At 43.4% G+C, this 15,856-nt stretch overlaps 1 protein-coding gene across 1 annotated transcript; it reads left to right on the forward strand.

Annotated features, from left to right (window-relative positions):
* Nucleotides 1–4,415: 4,415 nt before the first annotated feature.
* PURB (purine rich element binding protein B) lies at nt 4,416–15,408 on the forward strand. The gene has a single exon (XM_054493750.2). It carries the CDS (start codon nt 6,375–6,377, stop codon nt 7,311–7,313), a length of 939 nt encoding a protein of 312 aa, XP_054349725.1. The 5' UTR covers nt 4,416–6,374; the 3' UTR covers nt 7,314–15,408.
* Nucleotides 15,409–15,856: the final 448 nt, after the last annotated feature.

Genomic DNA, 15,856 nt, shown 5'->3' on the forward strand with positions numbered 1-15,856 from the left:
GTCACGACCCCTCAGCACCCCTCTCCTCTCCTCAGCCTCAGAGCTGGCTCAGGTTTCTCTAGGGTAAAACAGCCTTCATCCTGCCTTCCTTTGCCGGTACCCATCTTTTGTCACCCTCTGCCACATGAAATACCTCCTCAATCCACACTTCCTGCCCCTGCATTTACTTGTGAGCGTTCTGACATCTGGCTTCCATCCCCTGAGGCCCCAAAGTGGCATAGTGTCAGAGACACAGAATTTAGAATCAGAAGACTCGAGTTCCAGTCTCTGCTCCACCTCCTAAGAGCTGGGTGATTTGTGATGTGTTTCCAAAACATGTGGGAAGCCCAAGTACATAGTTCATATACAGCTCACTATGAACTATCACCTGTGACCGCACAGTCTTCTGACCCCTTGGCCTTTCTCTCTCCTCATCCTCTTCATCTGTCCCTGATTTCCCCACACAACCCTCTCTGAGCCTGATGTCCACTCCACCTGTCTGCTGGTGGCTCCCAAATCTGCATCTCTGCTACTTGCTTCTTTTCTGGACTCTGATTCTCTGAGTTCCAGAGACACTTGGAAATATCCTCTCAGGCATTCAGCCAGCTCCTCAAATTTAACATGCCAACAGTGAGATCCATTCTCAGTTATGCTCAAATTGCCAAAAAGCAGTCAAAGCAGGGACTTAAGGCCACTAAGAAGTAAAAAACTTCTGAGGAAACTATTTGATATTCCAAAAATGCATCAAAGCAGCTCATCCTGTTATGTGCCATGTATTGTGAATTACATAGGGGAGAAGTACCTAACATCTGCAGCAAGGGGGACTCTGAAAGTCTCAATTCAGTGTTTGATATCATCTTCATCTAAAGAGTTCATCCTCTTAAACAGCCTCATTTCGCTAAGGTTAGCCTTGGTCCCTCATCATCTGAGCACCTACTTGAAAATAATCCTCAGCCAGGCACGGTGGCTCAAGCCTGTGATACCAGCACTTTGGGAGGCCAAGACCGGCAGATCACAAGGTCAGGAGTTTGAGACCAGCCTGACCAACAGTGAAACCCTGTCTCTACTAAAATTACAAAAATTAGCCAGGTGTGGTAGCACACACCCATAGTCCCAGCTACTCGGGAGGCTGAGGCAGGAGAATCACTTGAACCTAGGAGGCAAAGGCTGCAGTGAGCCGAGACCATGCCATTGCACTTCAGCCTGGGTGACACAGCGAGACTCCACCTCAAAATAAAAATAAAAATAAAAAAATAAAAAATAGGTCAGGTATTGTGGCTCACGCCTGTAATCCCAGCACTTCTGGAGGCCAAGGCAGGTGGATCATGAGGTCAGGAGTTCAAGACCAGCCTGGCCAAGATGGTGAAACCCCGTCTCTGCCAAAAATACAAAAATTAGCCAGGCACAGTAGTGGGCGCCTGTAATTCTAGCTACTTGGGAGGCTGAGGCAGGAGAATCACTTGAACCCGGGAGATGGAGGTTGCAGTGAGCCAAGATCACGCCACTGCACTCTAGCCTGGGTGACAGAGAAGACTGTCTCAAAAATAAAAATAAATAAAAATAAATAAATAATAAAAAATAATAATCCGGCTGGGTGTGGTGGCTCATGCCTGTAATCCCAGCACTTTGGGAGGCCGAGGCAGGTAGATCACGAGGTGAGGAGTTCAAGACCAGCCTGGTCAACATAGTGAAACCCCATCTCTACTAAAAATACAAAATAAAATTAGCCAGGCATGGTGGCTGGCGCCAGCTACTTGGGAGGCTAAGGGAGGCGAATCACTTGAACCTGGGAGGCGGAGGTTGCAGTGAGCCGAGATCGTGCCACTGCACTCCAGCCTGGGCAACATAGCAAGACTCTGTCTAAATAATAATAATAATCCTCCAACTGGGTGCAGTGGTGTATGCCTGTAATCCCAGCTACTTGGAAGCTGAGGTAGGAGGATTACTTGAGCCTAAAAGTTCAAGACAAGCCTGGGCAACATAATAAGACTTTGTCTCCGAAAAAAAAAAAAAAATCATCCTCCTCTCCTTCTCTCATGCCCCACATTTAGTTTTTGAATCCTGAGCCAAAGGCCCCACATGCTCCCTCCCCTCCCGCCAGCACTGCCACCAGCTGCACCCAATCCTTGCTGGCTCTTGTCTGCAACACAGTCATTGCCTCCAACTAAGGGCCCATCCTAGGTCCCACCCTAACCCACCCATGCTATCCTCTACTATGGATCACTTCCTTGAAGCACAGAGCTGGAGGTGCTACACTTCTGTTCGCACAGTCAAGTGGCTCCCCCTTGACTCTTCAATCTAGCCCAAGATCCCTGCCTACAAGTCAAAAGCCTCCCCAGTAGGACCCAGTGTAACTACCTTCCAGATCCATTGTTCACCACCCACTCCTCATAGATGCTGGGCTCTATCCAAACTGAACTTCTCACCATCTGGGGACTTATGTTCCCTCTGCCCAAAATAACCTACCCCTGTCTCCACCTGTTGAGATCTATCTCTAAAGGATTATTCAATAAATAGTACTGGAACAATTGGTTAGTCATTTGAAGGAAATTTTTTAAATTCTTCACTCATACTATACACCAAAATATATTTCGGATAGTTAAACATAAAATGTAAATATATAGTAAAATCACATACATAAAAAACAAAACCATAAAAAGCTTCTAAAAGTGTTCAAAAACGTGACTACTGAATATCTGAAAGGGGAGAAGATCCTAAGCTTAAAGCAAAGAATGAAATTTCAAAAGAAACAAGCAATATATCTGACTCATTAAATAGAATTTGACTTGTCAAAATCAAACTGATAAGAAATGAACAGAGGGGGCCGGGCACGGTGGCTCACGCCTGTAATCCCAGCATTTTGGGAGGCCGAGGCAGGCAGATCACAAGGTCAGGAGCTCTAGACCATCCTGGCTAACACAGTGAAACCCCGTCTCTACTAAAAACACAAAAAAATTAGCCGGGCATGGTGGCAGGTGCCTGCAGTCCCAACTACTCGGAAGGCAGAGGCAGGAGAATGGCACGAACCCGGGAAGCGGAGCTTGCAGTGAGCCAAGATCATGCCACTGCACTCCAGCCTGAGCGACAGAGCAAGACTCCATCTCAAAAAAAAAAAAAAAGAACGAAAGAAATGAACGGAGGGGGCTGGGCGCGGTGGCTCATGCCTATAATCCCAGCACTTTGGGAGGCCAAGATGGGCGGATCACAAGGTCAAGAGATCAAGACCATCCTGGCCAACATGGTGAAACCCTGTCTCTACTAAAACTACAAAAATTAGCTGGGCACGGTGGTCACATGCCTGTAGTCCCAGCTACTCAGGAGGCTAAGGCAGGAGAATCCGTTGAACCCGGGAGACAGAGGTTGCAGTAAGCTGAGATCATGCCACTGCACTCCAGCCAGGTGACAGAGTGAGACTCTGTCTCAAAAAAAAAAAAAAGAAATGAACAGAGAGACAGTCCTTTTCATAAACTGAATGTTGGGGTCCTCTATGTAGGGAAGTTGCATTAGAGAGGAGAAATCAGAAAGTTGGTTAGCAGGAAACCAGAGAAGGAGCTGGGTGGACATCTTTCACAAAGGTCAAGTGATGCCTGACATTGCATTCCTTCCTTAGGGATTTTAAATGTCTCAATCCTCTCCAAGGATTGAATTGTTCACGACCCAAAATTTGGTATCTTCCTCTAAACTCTCCTTCTTCTAGGAAACTAATGTCAAATCCACCCTATCTGCTGGCAGCTCCCACACCTAATTACTACTGACCCTTGTGGATGCACCCCAGAGTTCACATTTATTGAGCACTCACTGTAATTTAGGCATTATGCTAAACATGTTTCAAGGATTATTGCCCAACAACCCTACAAGGTATTTTTTTTTAGTGCAGTTGTCCCCAACATCCTCTTTGATTCCTGTCTTTTCAAAATAATAATAATTACTTTATTGGGGTCTAATTTCTCCACAATAAACTACATTTGAATGAGTTTTGGCAAATCTGTGAAATCACTACCATAAACAAGACACAGAATACATCACCCATAAAAGTTTCCTTGTATTACCCTTTCCAGTCTGTCCCTCCATATTCAGGCCCAGGCAACTACTGATTTGCTCTCTGACACACACACACACACACACCCCTTCCTCTTTCATATGCTTTTATATAAATGGGGTCATACACCCCTTCCTCTTTCATATGCTTTTATATAAATGGGGTCATACAAACTGTGTGAACATACTTTCACTTCCCTTGGGTAAATACCTAGAAGTGGAGGCTGGCTGCGGTGGGTCACGCCTGTAATCCTAGCACTTTGGGAGGCCGAGGCAGGTGGATTGCCTGAGCTCAGGTGTTCGAGACCAGCCTGAACAACACGGTGAAACCCCATCTCTACTAAAATACAAAAAATGAGCTGGGCATGGCTATAGTCCCAGCTACTCAGGAGGCTGAAGCAGGAGAATTGCTTGAACCCAGGAGGCAGAGGTTGCAGTGAGCCAAGATCGTTCCACTGCACTCCAACCTGGGCAACAGAGCAAGACTGCTCAAAAAAAAAAGAAGTGGAAATGTTGGGTCTTATTTTATGAAGGTATATAAGAAACTGTCAAACTGTTTCCCAAAGCGTTTATACCATTTTATATCCTTACTAGCAATGTATGAGAGTTCCAGTTTCTTCACATCCTTCTCAACACTTGATGTTACATTTTTTAATTTTAGCCATTCTAGTTGGTATTTTATTCTGACTTTAATTTATATTTCCCTAATGATGAATAATGTTGAGCATTGTTTCATGTGCTTACTGGCTTTTTTGACGAAGTGTCTGTTAAAATCTTTCGCCTTTTTTATTGGGTTATCTTATTATTTGTAAGTGTTCTTTACAAGTCCATTGTTGGATTCACTATCTATTAATAACTACATTTAGGCTGGGTGTGGTGGCTCACATCTGTAATCCCAGCACTTCGGGAGGCCGAGGCGGGCAGATCACCTGAGGTCAGGAGTTCAAGACCAGCCTGGCCAACATTGTGGAACACCGTCTCTACTAAAAATACAAAAATTAGCCGGGTGTGGTGGCGGTTGCCTGTAATCCCAGCTACTCAGGAGGCTGAGGTAGGAGAATTGCTTGAACCCGGGAGGTGGAGGGTGTAATGAGCTGAAATCACGCCACTGCACTCCAGCCTGGGTGACAGAGCAAGACTGAGAAAAAAAAAAAAAAAAATTTAAGGATGAGGACATTTTGGCTTTGGAAAATTAAGTAACTGGTCAAGGTCACAGATTCAAACCCAGTGCAATTGCAGAGCCTACACTTTTTAACACTATTCCAATACTGCCTCGTTACACCTCAATGCTTACCACAAAAAGACCTCATAGGAATTATTCACTTTATTGATAAAGAAACTAAAGATTGGCAGTCAATTCCCTTAACCACTTTAATATGGTTAACTGTGGGGACAGTTAGCTGATCTCTGGATCCCAAATCTAACCTCATTCTAAATCATCTTCTATGTTGTTCCCACAGCGATCTTTCCAAAATGTGAACCTGATCACATACGGTGGCTCCAGACTCTGGGGTAGGCACTAACTCTCCTGCACTGCAAATGGCTTTCCTTGATCTAATCCACCCTCCTGTGTCATCTACTACCATTCTTCAGGCATACACACCCCCAGCTGCTCTGAGCTCCCAGCATCAGGCCCTGGGTGCCTCTGCACTGCCGTATCCTATGCTGGGAGGCTCTTCTCCAGTGTTACCAGGCCAACTGCAGTTTGCCCTTCAGAGTCAGCTCATGCCTCCTCTAGGGAACCCCACAGGCTGGTCAGAACCCGCTTCCGAGTGCTCCAAAGGCTCTCCCTACCCCCGGTCGCCAGTGTGTAGACTGGAACTCTGTTCCCAGCACACAATCAGCGCGGGCAGGCTGGGGCCTGAGTATGCTCAGCTAACGCCCCGGAAGCGAGAAGGAGAGAAGTGGACGACACCGGAGTGTAAAGTAAAAGCGTCATGGGAAGAGGCGCGTAGACAGTCGCAGCGGGCGGCTGAGTCACGCTAAGGCTGGCAAGCCCCCAGGCCTAGAAACCGAACAGTAACACCAGCCTACTCCCAGCTTGCCGCCCTCCCGGCGCGGCCCCTGACGTCACCCTTCTGCGCCACGCCGCCGCGGCGCTTCCGGCCGCGAGGCCGCGGAGGGCGGGACGGAGTGACTTCACGGGAAGTCGCGCGCCGGAAGTGGCTAGGGCTGCACGGAAATCGCGGGGGCGGGGCGCGGAGGCGATGGGGGGGCGGCGGCGGCCGGCGATGAGCGGCGGGAGCGCGTGAGCGAGCCGGGCGGGCGAGGCTGGGGGGCCCCGGAGCGCGAGCCGCAGGGCGGAGGGCGGGGGCGCGAGCGCGGCGGGCGGTGGCGGCGAGGCGGCGGCCTAGAAGATGGCGGACGGCGACAGCGGCAGCGAGCGCGGCGGCGGCGGTGGGCCGGGCGGGTTCCAGCCCGCGTCCCGCGGCGGCGGCGAGCAGGAGACGCAGGAGCTGGCCTCGAAGCGGCTGGACATCCAGAACAAGCGGTTCTACTTAGATGTAAAGCAGAACGCCAAGGGCCGCTTCCTCAAGATCGCCGAGGTGGGCGCGGGCGGTTCCAAGAGCCGCCTCACGCTGTCCATGGCGGTGGCCGCCGAGTTCCGCGACTCGCTGGGCGACTTCATAGAACACTACGCGCAGCTGGGCCCTAGCAGCCCCGAGCAGCTGGCTGCGGGCGCCGAGGAGGGCGGCGGGCCGCGGCGCGCGCTCAAGAGCGAATTCCTGGTGCGTGAGAACCGCAAGTACTACCTGGACCTCAAGGAGAACCAGCGTGGCCGCTTCCTGCGCATCCGCCAAACGGTCAACCGCGGCGGTGGCGGCTTCGGCGCGGGCCCCGGGCCCGGCGGCTTGCAGAGCGGCCAGACCATCGCGCTGCCTGCGCAGGGCCTCATCGAGTTCCGCGACGCGCTGGCGAAGCTCATAGACGACTACGGAGGCGAGGACGACGAGCTGGCAGGCGGCCCGGGAGGCGGCGCCGGGGGCCCAGGGGGCGGCCTGTATGGAGAGCTCCCGGAGGGCACCTCCATCACCGTGGACTCCAAGCGCTTCTTCTTCGATGTGGGCTGCAACAAATACGGGGTGTTTCTGCGAGTGAGCGAGGTGAAGCCGTCCTACCGCAATGCCATCACCGTGCCCTTCAAAGCCTGGGGCAAGTTCGGAGGCGCCTTTTGCCGGTATGCGGATGAGATGAAAGAAATCCAGGAACGACAGAGGGATAAGCTTTATGAGCGACGTGGTGGGGGCAGCGGCGGCGGCGAAGAGTCAGAGGGTGAGGAGGTGGATGAGGATTGAAACGGGCAGCTTCCCCTACAGGCCTCCTCCACCCAACCACCATCCCCTTGGCTAGAGAATTCCCTTTCCTGCTCATCCCCAGTGAGCTAGTGGAGAGGGAGCAAGGGAGGCCGCAGAGGGAAAAAAACATAATACAGTTAAGAGAAATAATCAAAAGAGAACAGTGACGGACAACTTGAGAAAAGCAGTCAAGTTCCAAGGAACTGACAGCAACCTGCAAAGAGGAAAACAGCATCTCCTCACCTGCGTAAAATTGTCTCAGCTTCTGTTGTTTCTCAACTGAGGTTCCTAAACCCATCAGGATAATCCCTGGAGGGAATAGATCCTTGCACATCCAGGGCAAGAAACATGTCCAAGTTACCCAGACCATTGATAACAGTTGCATTTAGGTTGCACCTGGGTAATCTGGCATAAAAGATCTCTCTAGGCCTCACTGTTGCAGTGTCTATCCCTTCACCTCCATTGAAAACAGCATTTTGGATCTAGGTCTTCATGGAATCCTTGAGAAGAGAGGCGTTTACAATTACCCAGTTCTGAGGGTTCAGGTTCACGAAAAGAAATGCGATTTGGGATAATCATGAACAGGTTAAAGATAAGATTCCAAGAAGCCATCTAAGAATACAGAACCAAATTGGATCCATTTTTTTTAAAAATGGTTTTGCATGGAACCTGGACCAGGGCAGATGTCTTTTCTTTGCAGAATTGTTTTCCAGGATGCCAGTGGATTCAGATAGCAATGCTTGGAGTAGAATCCGTTACTAAAATAGTTTCAAAGTTGACAAAAAAATTTTCAGATAAAAGCAGTTTTACATTGGGGGTTGCGGAGGTAGGCACAAGAAAAAGGCATAAAGCACAAGGCAGACTGTTTGAGTGGATTGGTTGCTGCTCACTAAAGTTCTTCCCCTGATCTCTAAATATGGAGGTCATTACCAAGAAATGCTTTGGTATGAATGAGAGCCAGATCTCCACTGTGTGAGCCAGTGAATTATGGCTAATTCGGCTGTTACAGCCACTGGTTGGCTGGATTTTAAACCATAAAACTTGAAGATTACCTACAAAAGTAACAGTGTGGCTATAAGCCTGAGCTTTAATGGATATACATCCTCACGGAAAAGTTAGAAATAACCAAAACTGAAGTCTTAATTTACCTTCAGTTTAATCTGTGGATTTGTTCAAATACTAAAGATCCTCAGGTCCAGAATTCCAGCATCATTTATTCTTTTAAAATTTTTAAGAACTTGATCCATTGTATCAGTACCTCACAATCAGAGTTGGCAAATGATGGATGAGTGATTCAAGCAGTGCACCCGGTGGAAGCTGAAATCCATCTGTGAATGGAACTGAAGTGAACGTGAATATGCTGACTATATCCTGGAAGCATTTTTATACCATCTTGAAATTTCAACAAACTGGCTTTTGCCAGTTAATCCAGCTGTCTTTCAAGAATAAAAGTTGGGGTTTTCAAGGATCGCCTCTTCTATATTTTAAATGGATTTTCAGTAGAAATGATTTTTACTAATCAAGTTAATCCCACCCCATCAAAAGGTATTCCTAGAAATGTCATAGTCCTAGGTAACTTTGAATTGAATGGGAGCTAACGTTCTTTCCAAAGTTTTCAGGTATTCTTTGTGTGACACCTTCTCAACCAGGAGGCAAGTAACCCCACCTCCACAATCTTAGTTTTTTTTTTTAAACTGCATGCCTGCCCCTTATTTGAGCTGCCTTTTTAATTTATTGCATATCCTTTTTATTATCTTATTTTGGTATTATTCAATCTATACAATCTTTTTGTATTTATTGGGAAATGAGTAATATACAAAAAGGTTTTCATGTATTTGTGGCTGAGAGGGCGGGAAATAATTGTGTACATAAAATTAGGCTTTTTTAAAAAAAAAAGATTATGATGCAGAATATTGTTGATCTTAGATTTAAAAAAAAGTGGAAGAGCCACAAACATTGGTGCCCTTTTCAGACTATTTCTCTACTCTCATCATCCACAGTAGAATTTTTAAACAGATTTTTTTAAAGCTTTTCTTTTAAATTTTTCTCCGTTGCAAAGAATGTTTCCTAAATTGTATGGGAGCAATAGTATTTTTGATGTTTTAATGACATCCGTATACTTGTACTGTATTTTGTACTACAAGGCAGCTGTTTTCAATAATGTCCTGCTGTATTTACCTACGTGTTTTGAGTGTCTATTTCTTTGCTGCGGAGAACAAATTCCTAAATAGTTTTAGTAAAGGAGCTGAGAAGCTAGCATTAGGTTTGCAGAAACTATTTAAGTTTCAACTCTGAGGCAGCAATGAAAATTTAGGTTGCAGCTATTAGTTGATTGCTGTAACTTTTTCATTTTCAAACCATGTACAATTCTTGTATAGACCAACTTGTTTTCTTGCTTCAGTGGTGGTTCTGTTGCTCAGCTGCAGTAAGCCAGTTCAATTTTGCAAAGGTGCAGTACCTCTCCTTTTCAAGGGGTTGGTTTATTCTTTTTTTTGTTTGGCTGAATTGCAGTAACTAGCCTTGCCTTTCTATTCTGTAGAAATGACAGGGTCTTCACAATCCTTCACCAGTGGCTACTAAGCTATAATTAGCTGAATAGAAAGAATGTGGAAGTGGTCTGAGGCATATAGAGTATATGCCAAGAACACTACCATATATGGCATCAGCTTTGGTTACCAGAGAAATTTTCTTAGTCATTAGACCATGTAACAGTAATATATCATATGTAAATCTTTAGATATCAATTTGAAAATCCTCCAAAAAAAGGAGCAAAGAATGCATAAGCTATGTGTTGGCAAAAGTAATTTATATTAAAATTTTGACCTGCCTATGTAAGATTAAGTGGTAATGTCATAGTGGTGGGTTTTTAAGTCTTAACCAATCTCTAAGGTTTGTTTCTCCTGCAAGGGATGGTTCATGGCCTCTCTTCCCACTGCAGGAAGATTGCAGAAGGCTGTGGATTAATTGTAGCATTTCACTGATCTTCACTCCAGTCACTAGGGACAATAGAAACCTGCAAAACACAGATTCATTCGTAAATATTATTAATAGCTTATTAAAGGAAATGGTCTTTGTTAATTCCAGTCAGATAATGGCATTGTACAGACATGGGAAACAACCAATTTTTTTGGTTTTGTTTTTCAGTTGTTGCTATGAATGATTTTGAGCCTTTTTTTTTAAGCTTGGCAAACATCCCAGCTAATCAAAATAGTCATATTCCTGAGAAGTAGGAAACTAAAACTTCTTTTCAGATAATTGTTAGAAGGTTTGTTTCCCAAACTACCATAGTTACAAGGTGAAAAGCCAAATTTTAGGAACAGAATCAAAAGAATAAAAATCTGTGAAGAGATCCTACTACTCTTCCTTCTATGTTTTGGTTTCTGTTGTCCCTACCTATCATTTCAGCAAGTGGAACAGCAGCAAGTTTTTCAGTGCATATGCTGCACAGAACAAAATATAAATCTGTATGGCACCAAAAATCAAAGTGAAAACCAAACCAAAAACCCAAACACCCTATGTAACTATCGGAGGCATATAGGTGGTATAAATGACTGTAGCTGTGATACACACATGGCTACTTGTCACATCACTTTCCATAATTATTTACTGCAAAATGATTGAGAGGCTTTTGGTGCAGGCAGCCATTAACCTCCTGCTTCCTTTGTTACCTCTGGATTACTTTGCAGTAAATTGCAGGTCTTTTAAGAGATTCAAGCTTCAGTTTTCTCAAAACAAAACAATTATCCTGTCTTATCTGAAAATGCAGGGTTGTGGGCAAAAGAGGCTGGTTATAATAATGCCCTCATATTGAGTGGTCTGTAAACGGCTGCACACTTCAGGCACTGTAGTTGCTGAAGATGCTTTGTTAAATGTGACCTTGACTGGTTTCACAGGGGTGTAGAATGTAATCTACACAAGGTGACTTTGCATCTATCTTGCTCTTGAGGTGGATGAAATTGAGAAGCTGGAGTGTGTAAGCCATGCACATAAGTATTCTTCACTGTAAATTTTGTTTTCATTTTTAACCCAATTATGGTACTTTATCCAATGCACAACTGATCTCTCAGTAGATATTCATTTGAAAATAGTGTGGCCTTGATCAGTGAGAAAGGGAAGGAGAAAAGTGACTTTTTTGCTTATATAGACTCATTTGCTGAGAGTTTGTCTTTCTGCAGCACTCTTGGTATAATGTTAGTGATCGGTCTCCTTTTTGACTGGGGAAAGTTAATGTTTTTGACCCTGGAGTTAATTCAGTTGAGTTATCTTATATTTTTAGGAAGTATCAGAATTGCTCTGATAAATAACAAAGTTGACTGTTTTGATGTCCAATCTCAGGTTTTAGAATATAGTGGTGTAAAGTCCCACTATTTTTAATTCTTAAAACAATTTTAATTTCGTACACCCTAAAAGTCACATGCATAAGGCCTGTTCAGAGAGCAGAGCCTCCATCTTTTTGCTCCTTTTCTACTTTGTACTTCACTTGAAAAAATGTCAAGTGACTTTACATTGTATATTTCCATTGTAACCCTGACATTTCTCAAAGATAAAGCACTTTTTGATCATGAAATACATGAAATCTTTGTGTGATGTGGATCATAGTTTCTCAGGCTCCCTTAGATAATTGCTTATGAATATTGTTCTAACTCTGTGTAAGAAGAGTAGAAATCTTTGCTAATGTTAGAAGGTTTGTATTATTGATCCAGAATGCATTTTGCTAGTTTCCAATGGATGGGAGAGTAAACAATGCTGCATTCACAATTTAATAAGTTACTTTCCCTTGAGCCTTAAGGTAACTTTTTCTTTTCTGTCAACTACAGCACTGAAGTTATAGTAAGTGAATGAGATTATCAGTTTTCAGGGTTGGTTTTAGAGTACTGTAAATCAATTAGCTGTCTTCCTAAAGAGTTACAACTCCCATTCAGTATACTGGATAATGGGTGTGTGGGTGGGGCTGGGGAGGGTGGGAGATAGTTTGTAGAAAAGAAAAAAGAAAAAAAAAAAACACATTTACCTTAAGAAAATATAGACAAAAAAGAATAAAGTATGTGTCATATGCTCCATTTGAGATTTCAAATGTGGCCGGGCGCGGTGGCTCACGCCTGTAATCCCAGCACTCTGGGAGGCTGAGGTGGGCGGATCAGTTCAGGTCAGCCTGGACAACATGGTGAAACCCCGTCTCTACTAAAAATACTAAAATTAGCCGGGCGTGGTGGTGCATGCCTGTAGTCCCAGCTACTTGGGAGGCTGAGGCAGGAGAATGACTTGAACCCAGGAGGTTGCAGTGAGCCAAGATCGCGCCATTGCACTCCAGCCTGGGTAACAGAACAAGACTCCGTCTCAAAAAATAAATAAATAAATTCCAAATGTAAGGTGGAAATGGCAGATTATAACTTCATTTCCCCCATTTTTAACTTAGAAAAAACAAAGTCCTTGATTTTCAAGTATTAGCCCCCCAGAAGTTTCAGCAGATAGCTGGACTCTTGAATAATGAGTTCTTTTGATATGTCTGACTTTGCTATTTAAAGTCTCCTTTCCCAGCCCTCAGTCTTAAAACTCAGTTTTATTACTGACGGATTTAACAGACTCTTACTTGAAAATTGTCCAATTATCAGTACTGAAAATTAGATTTGGAAAATGAAAAAATAAAATCGCATCATGAAAACTTATTACCTTAGAGATTCCCAGTTGATATCTGTACCCCTGATCCAAGTAAGGCCTTTATGAATGTATTTTATATTTCCTAAATAGGGAATATGCCATCAATGTAATCACCTCTATTCACAATCATTTAATTTGAAAATCTAACTCATGTCTCTGAATTAGACATTCCAATTGGGATAGGTAGAGCCATGTTAAAACAATAGAATAGCAACTGCCATATTGGTAGTTTCACTGCTCAATATGATTTCTAATAAGAGCAGAGCTTTATTGGAAGCTAAAACTCATTTTTCTCCATAGATGATTCTAACAGTTTAATAAAAAAGTATAATTATACTTTAAGTGTCAACAGATTTTGAGTCTAGAAGCAAATTTCATTTTCCTTGTGTTATATCTAATATCCATTGACATGGGTAAGAAAACTAATTATGTCTTTTTAGTATGATGAAATGTGGGCCCAGAGTATTGGAAAGAAAGCAATAGCCCTATTCATTGTCCACTAGGATGGATATTGCAGAAGGCATGAGTTTGTCCTTTTCTCCCCCTTACCTTAAATAACACTTCAATAGCTAACTTTTTCCAAAATATCCATTTAGGCCATCTCTTATTTCTTAAAGCCAAATATTTCATCCCCAGTCTTAACCCTGAGTTGCAAGATCAGGCTGGTTGGAAGAATCTTTATATTTAGAAATAGGATGGTGAGTGGTTTGTTTATTCTCCTGTTAAATTCCTTTTTCAGAGACATAACTGCAGGGAGAGTCTCAAGAGAATTGAAGAACTGGATTATATCATTAAACACATTTGTAGGAATTTGGGAGTTTCATTTTGAACTGATAAGATATTAGACATAAACCTTCTTCCAGCCCACATATGTCATCCCTGTGTACAAAAGCTCTCTGGATTCTTTTTTTTTTTTTTTTTTTTGAGGTGCAGTTTCGCTCTTATCGTCCAGGCTGGAGTGAGTGCAGTGGCTTGATCTCAGCTCACTGCAACCTTTGCCTCCCGGGCTCAAGCGATTCTCCTGCCTCAGCCTCCCAAGTAGGTGGGATTACAAGCACGTACCACCACACTCAGCTAATTTTTTGTATTTTTAGTAGAGATGGGGTTTCACCATGTTGGCCAGGCTGGTCTCAAACTCCTGACCTCAAGTGATCTGCCTGCCGCAGCCTCCCAAAGTGCTGGAACTAAAGGCATGAGCCATCACGCCTAGCCTACTCTCTGAATTTCTAAAAGTCAATAGGTTGACCAAAAAGTCTAGAAACTGGCTTTAAGTCAGTATGGGACATACTTTTAAAATATGTCCCATGGTTTTGCACGTTTCGGTAGACAAGTAAATCTGAGTTATTTTTCAATGACTTATCAATATTTGAATAGTAACTAAGATTGTCAGTGTATCTGGACTTCTTTTTTTGAAGTTCTAAAACAATTATAGTAGGGATTTATTATTTTGGGCCTCCATCCAGATGTTTTTCCAAGATCATTTTTAAAAATTCATTTGTCTTCTGTTTCCAGATAACATACTTTCCGTTCTATAGGAATCTTCACTGCCAATCATAGTATCTACCAGTGGCTTCCTTAGACTATTCACTCCAAAGCTGGGACTGATGTCCTGCCAGTAGAGAATCTACAGAAATAATTTGAATGAATTAAAACCAAATCTTGATAGCAGGAGACAGCTTCCTGATCTAGATGTACAATTAGAGTTTAGGTTGGAAATTACTTTAAAATGTGTATTTTGGGGATGTCTTCAATCTCTGTGTAAATACCCACATGCTTATGCATTGTAAACCAAGTGTGTATTCCTATGTATGAATTTGTAGAACTGATTTCTGCTTCAAGAGAAGCTGCACCTTTAATTTTATAAGGTCGCCTCCACCTGTAACCCTATAAATGTCTGTAAATAAAACACTAAAATTTGTAGTGATAGGATCAATTTGGGAATATCTGCTGAGAGACCAAAAAGTTCATTTTTTTAAGTACCTTGGTTAAAGAATAAAGATTATTCCTCTTATTTTTTAAAGAAGAATGCACTTTAACAAACATAGAGCTGCATGGGCAATTCAAACAAATCTGTGAAGTGCAGTACCCATTCAGAAATCACACTTCCTGAAAACCGTTCAAAAGCAGAGTCCAGACGGGCTGTTGATCTCACTGCCTGTAGGTTGAAGCTCAGATTCTGATCAATTTTGAGGAGCAGGGCTGCTTCAAAAGAGCAATGTGAATACAGTCAGAAGCTTCAGACTGGTCTGTAAAAATGGCGGGTCCCGTATTTACCACTAACTAGCAAAACTGACAGAAAAACTCACAGAGAAAAAAATGTAAGAATCCTTCCTGCTGGTGTGCACTCCTTACAATAGACTTTTGCAAATGGAGTTTTACAGTCTATATTTAAAAAAAATTGTATGTTTGTAACAAATAAAGTATGCAGAAAAGTGAATGACAATCTTGTGCTTGTGTCTCTAAGTAATTAGGAGGTGATAGGGGAGGGAAATCCCATCTGTTGGGGCTCACGAATGGGTATGGAATCAGGAGTTCCCACTTAAAATGACTTAAGTCATTGCACATTTCATCTGAACTATAGCCTGTTCTAGAACTTCTGGGTTGCCGTAACCCTTTTCTAGTAAGCAATTTGTGGAGTAAATCAAAACTGCAAATTAATTTTATGCTTTGGTTGATAACCTAGACAGCTACTTGCTTCCCTTAATTTCTTCCATCATTTACAATGGCTTGAAAGAAACTGCTAAGTCTTCCTTCATTGTTTATCAACATTGTAATTGCTTAGGAGGTAAACTAGGCCAGCCTTTTCTTCCCCTAATGTTTAAGAAAAAAACTGAATTGTGTCCATTTATCCTGGCCAGGTTGGTCTCAGGAACCCCTTTACACTT

Source organism: Pongo pygmaeus, chromosome 6 (assembly GCF_028885625.2).
Source record: "Pongo pygmaeus isolate AG05252 chromosome 6, NHGRI_mPonPyg2-v2.0_pri, whole genome shotgun sequence".
Classification (NCBI taxonomy): domain Eukaryota; kingdom Metazoa; phylum Chordata; class Mammalia; order Primates; family Hominidae; genus Pongo; species Pongo pygmaeus.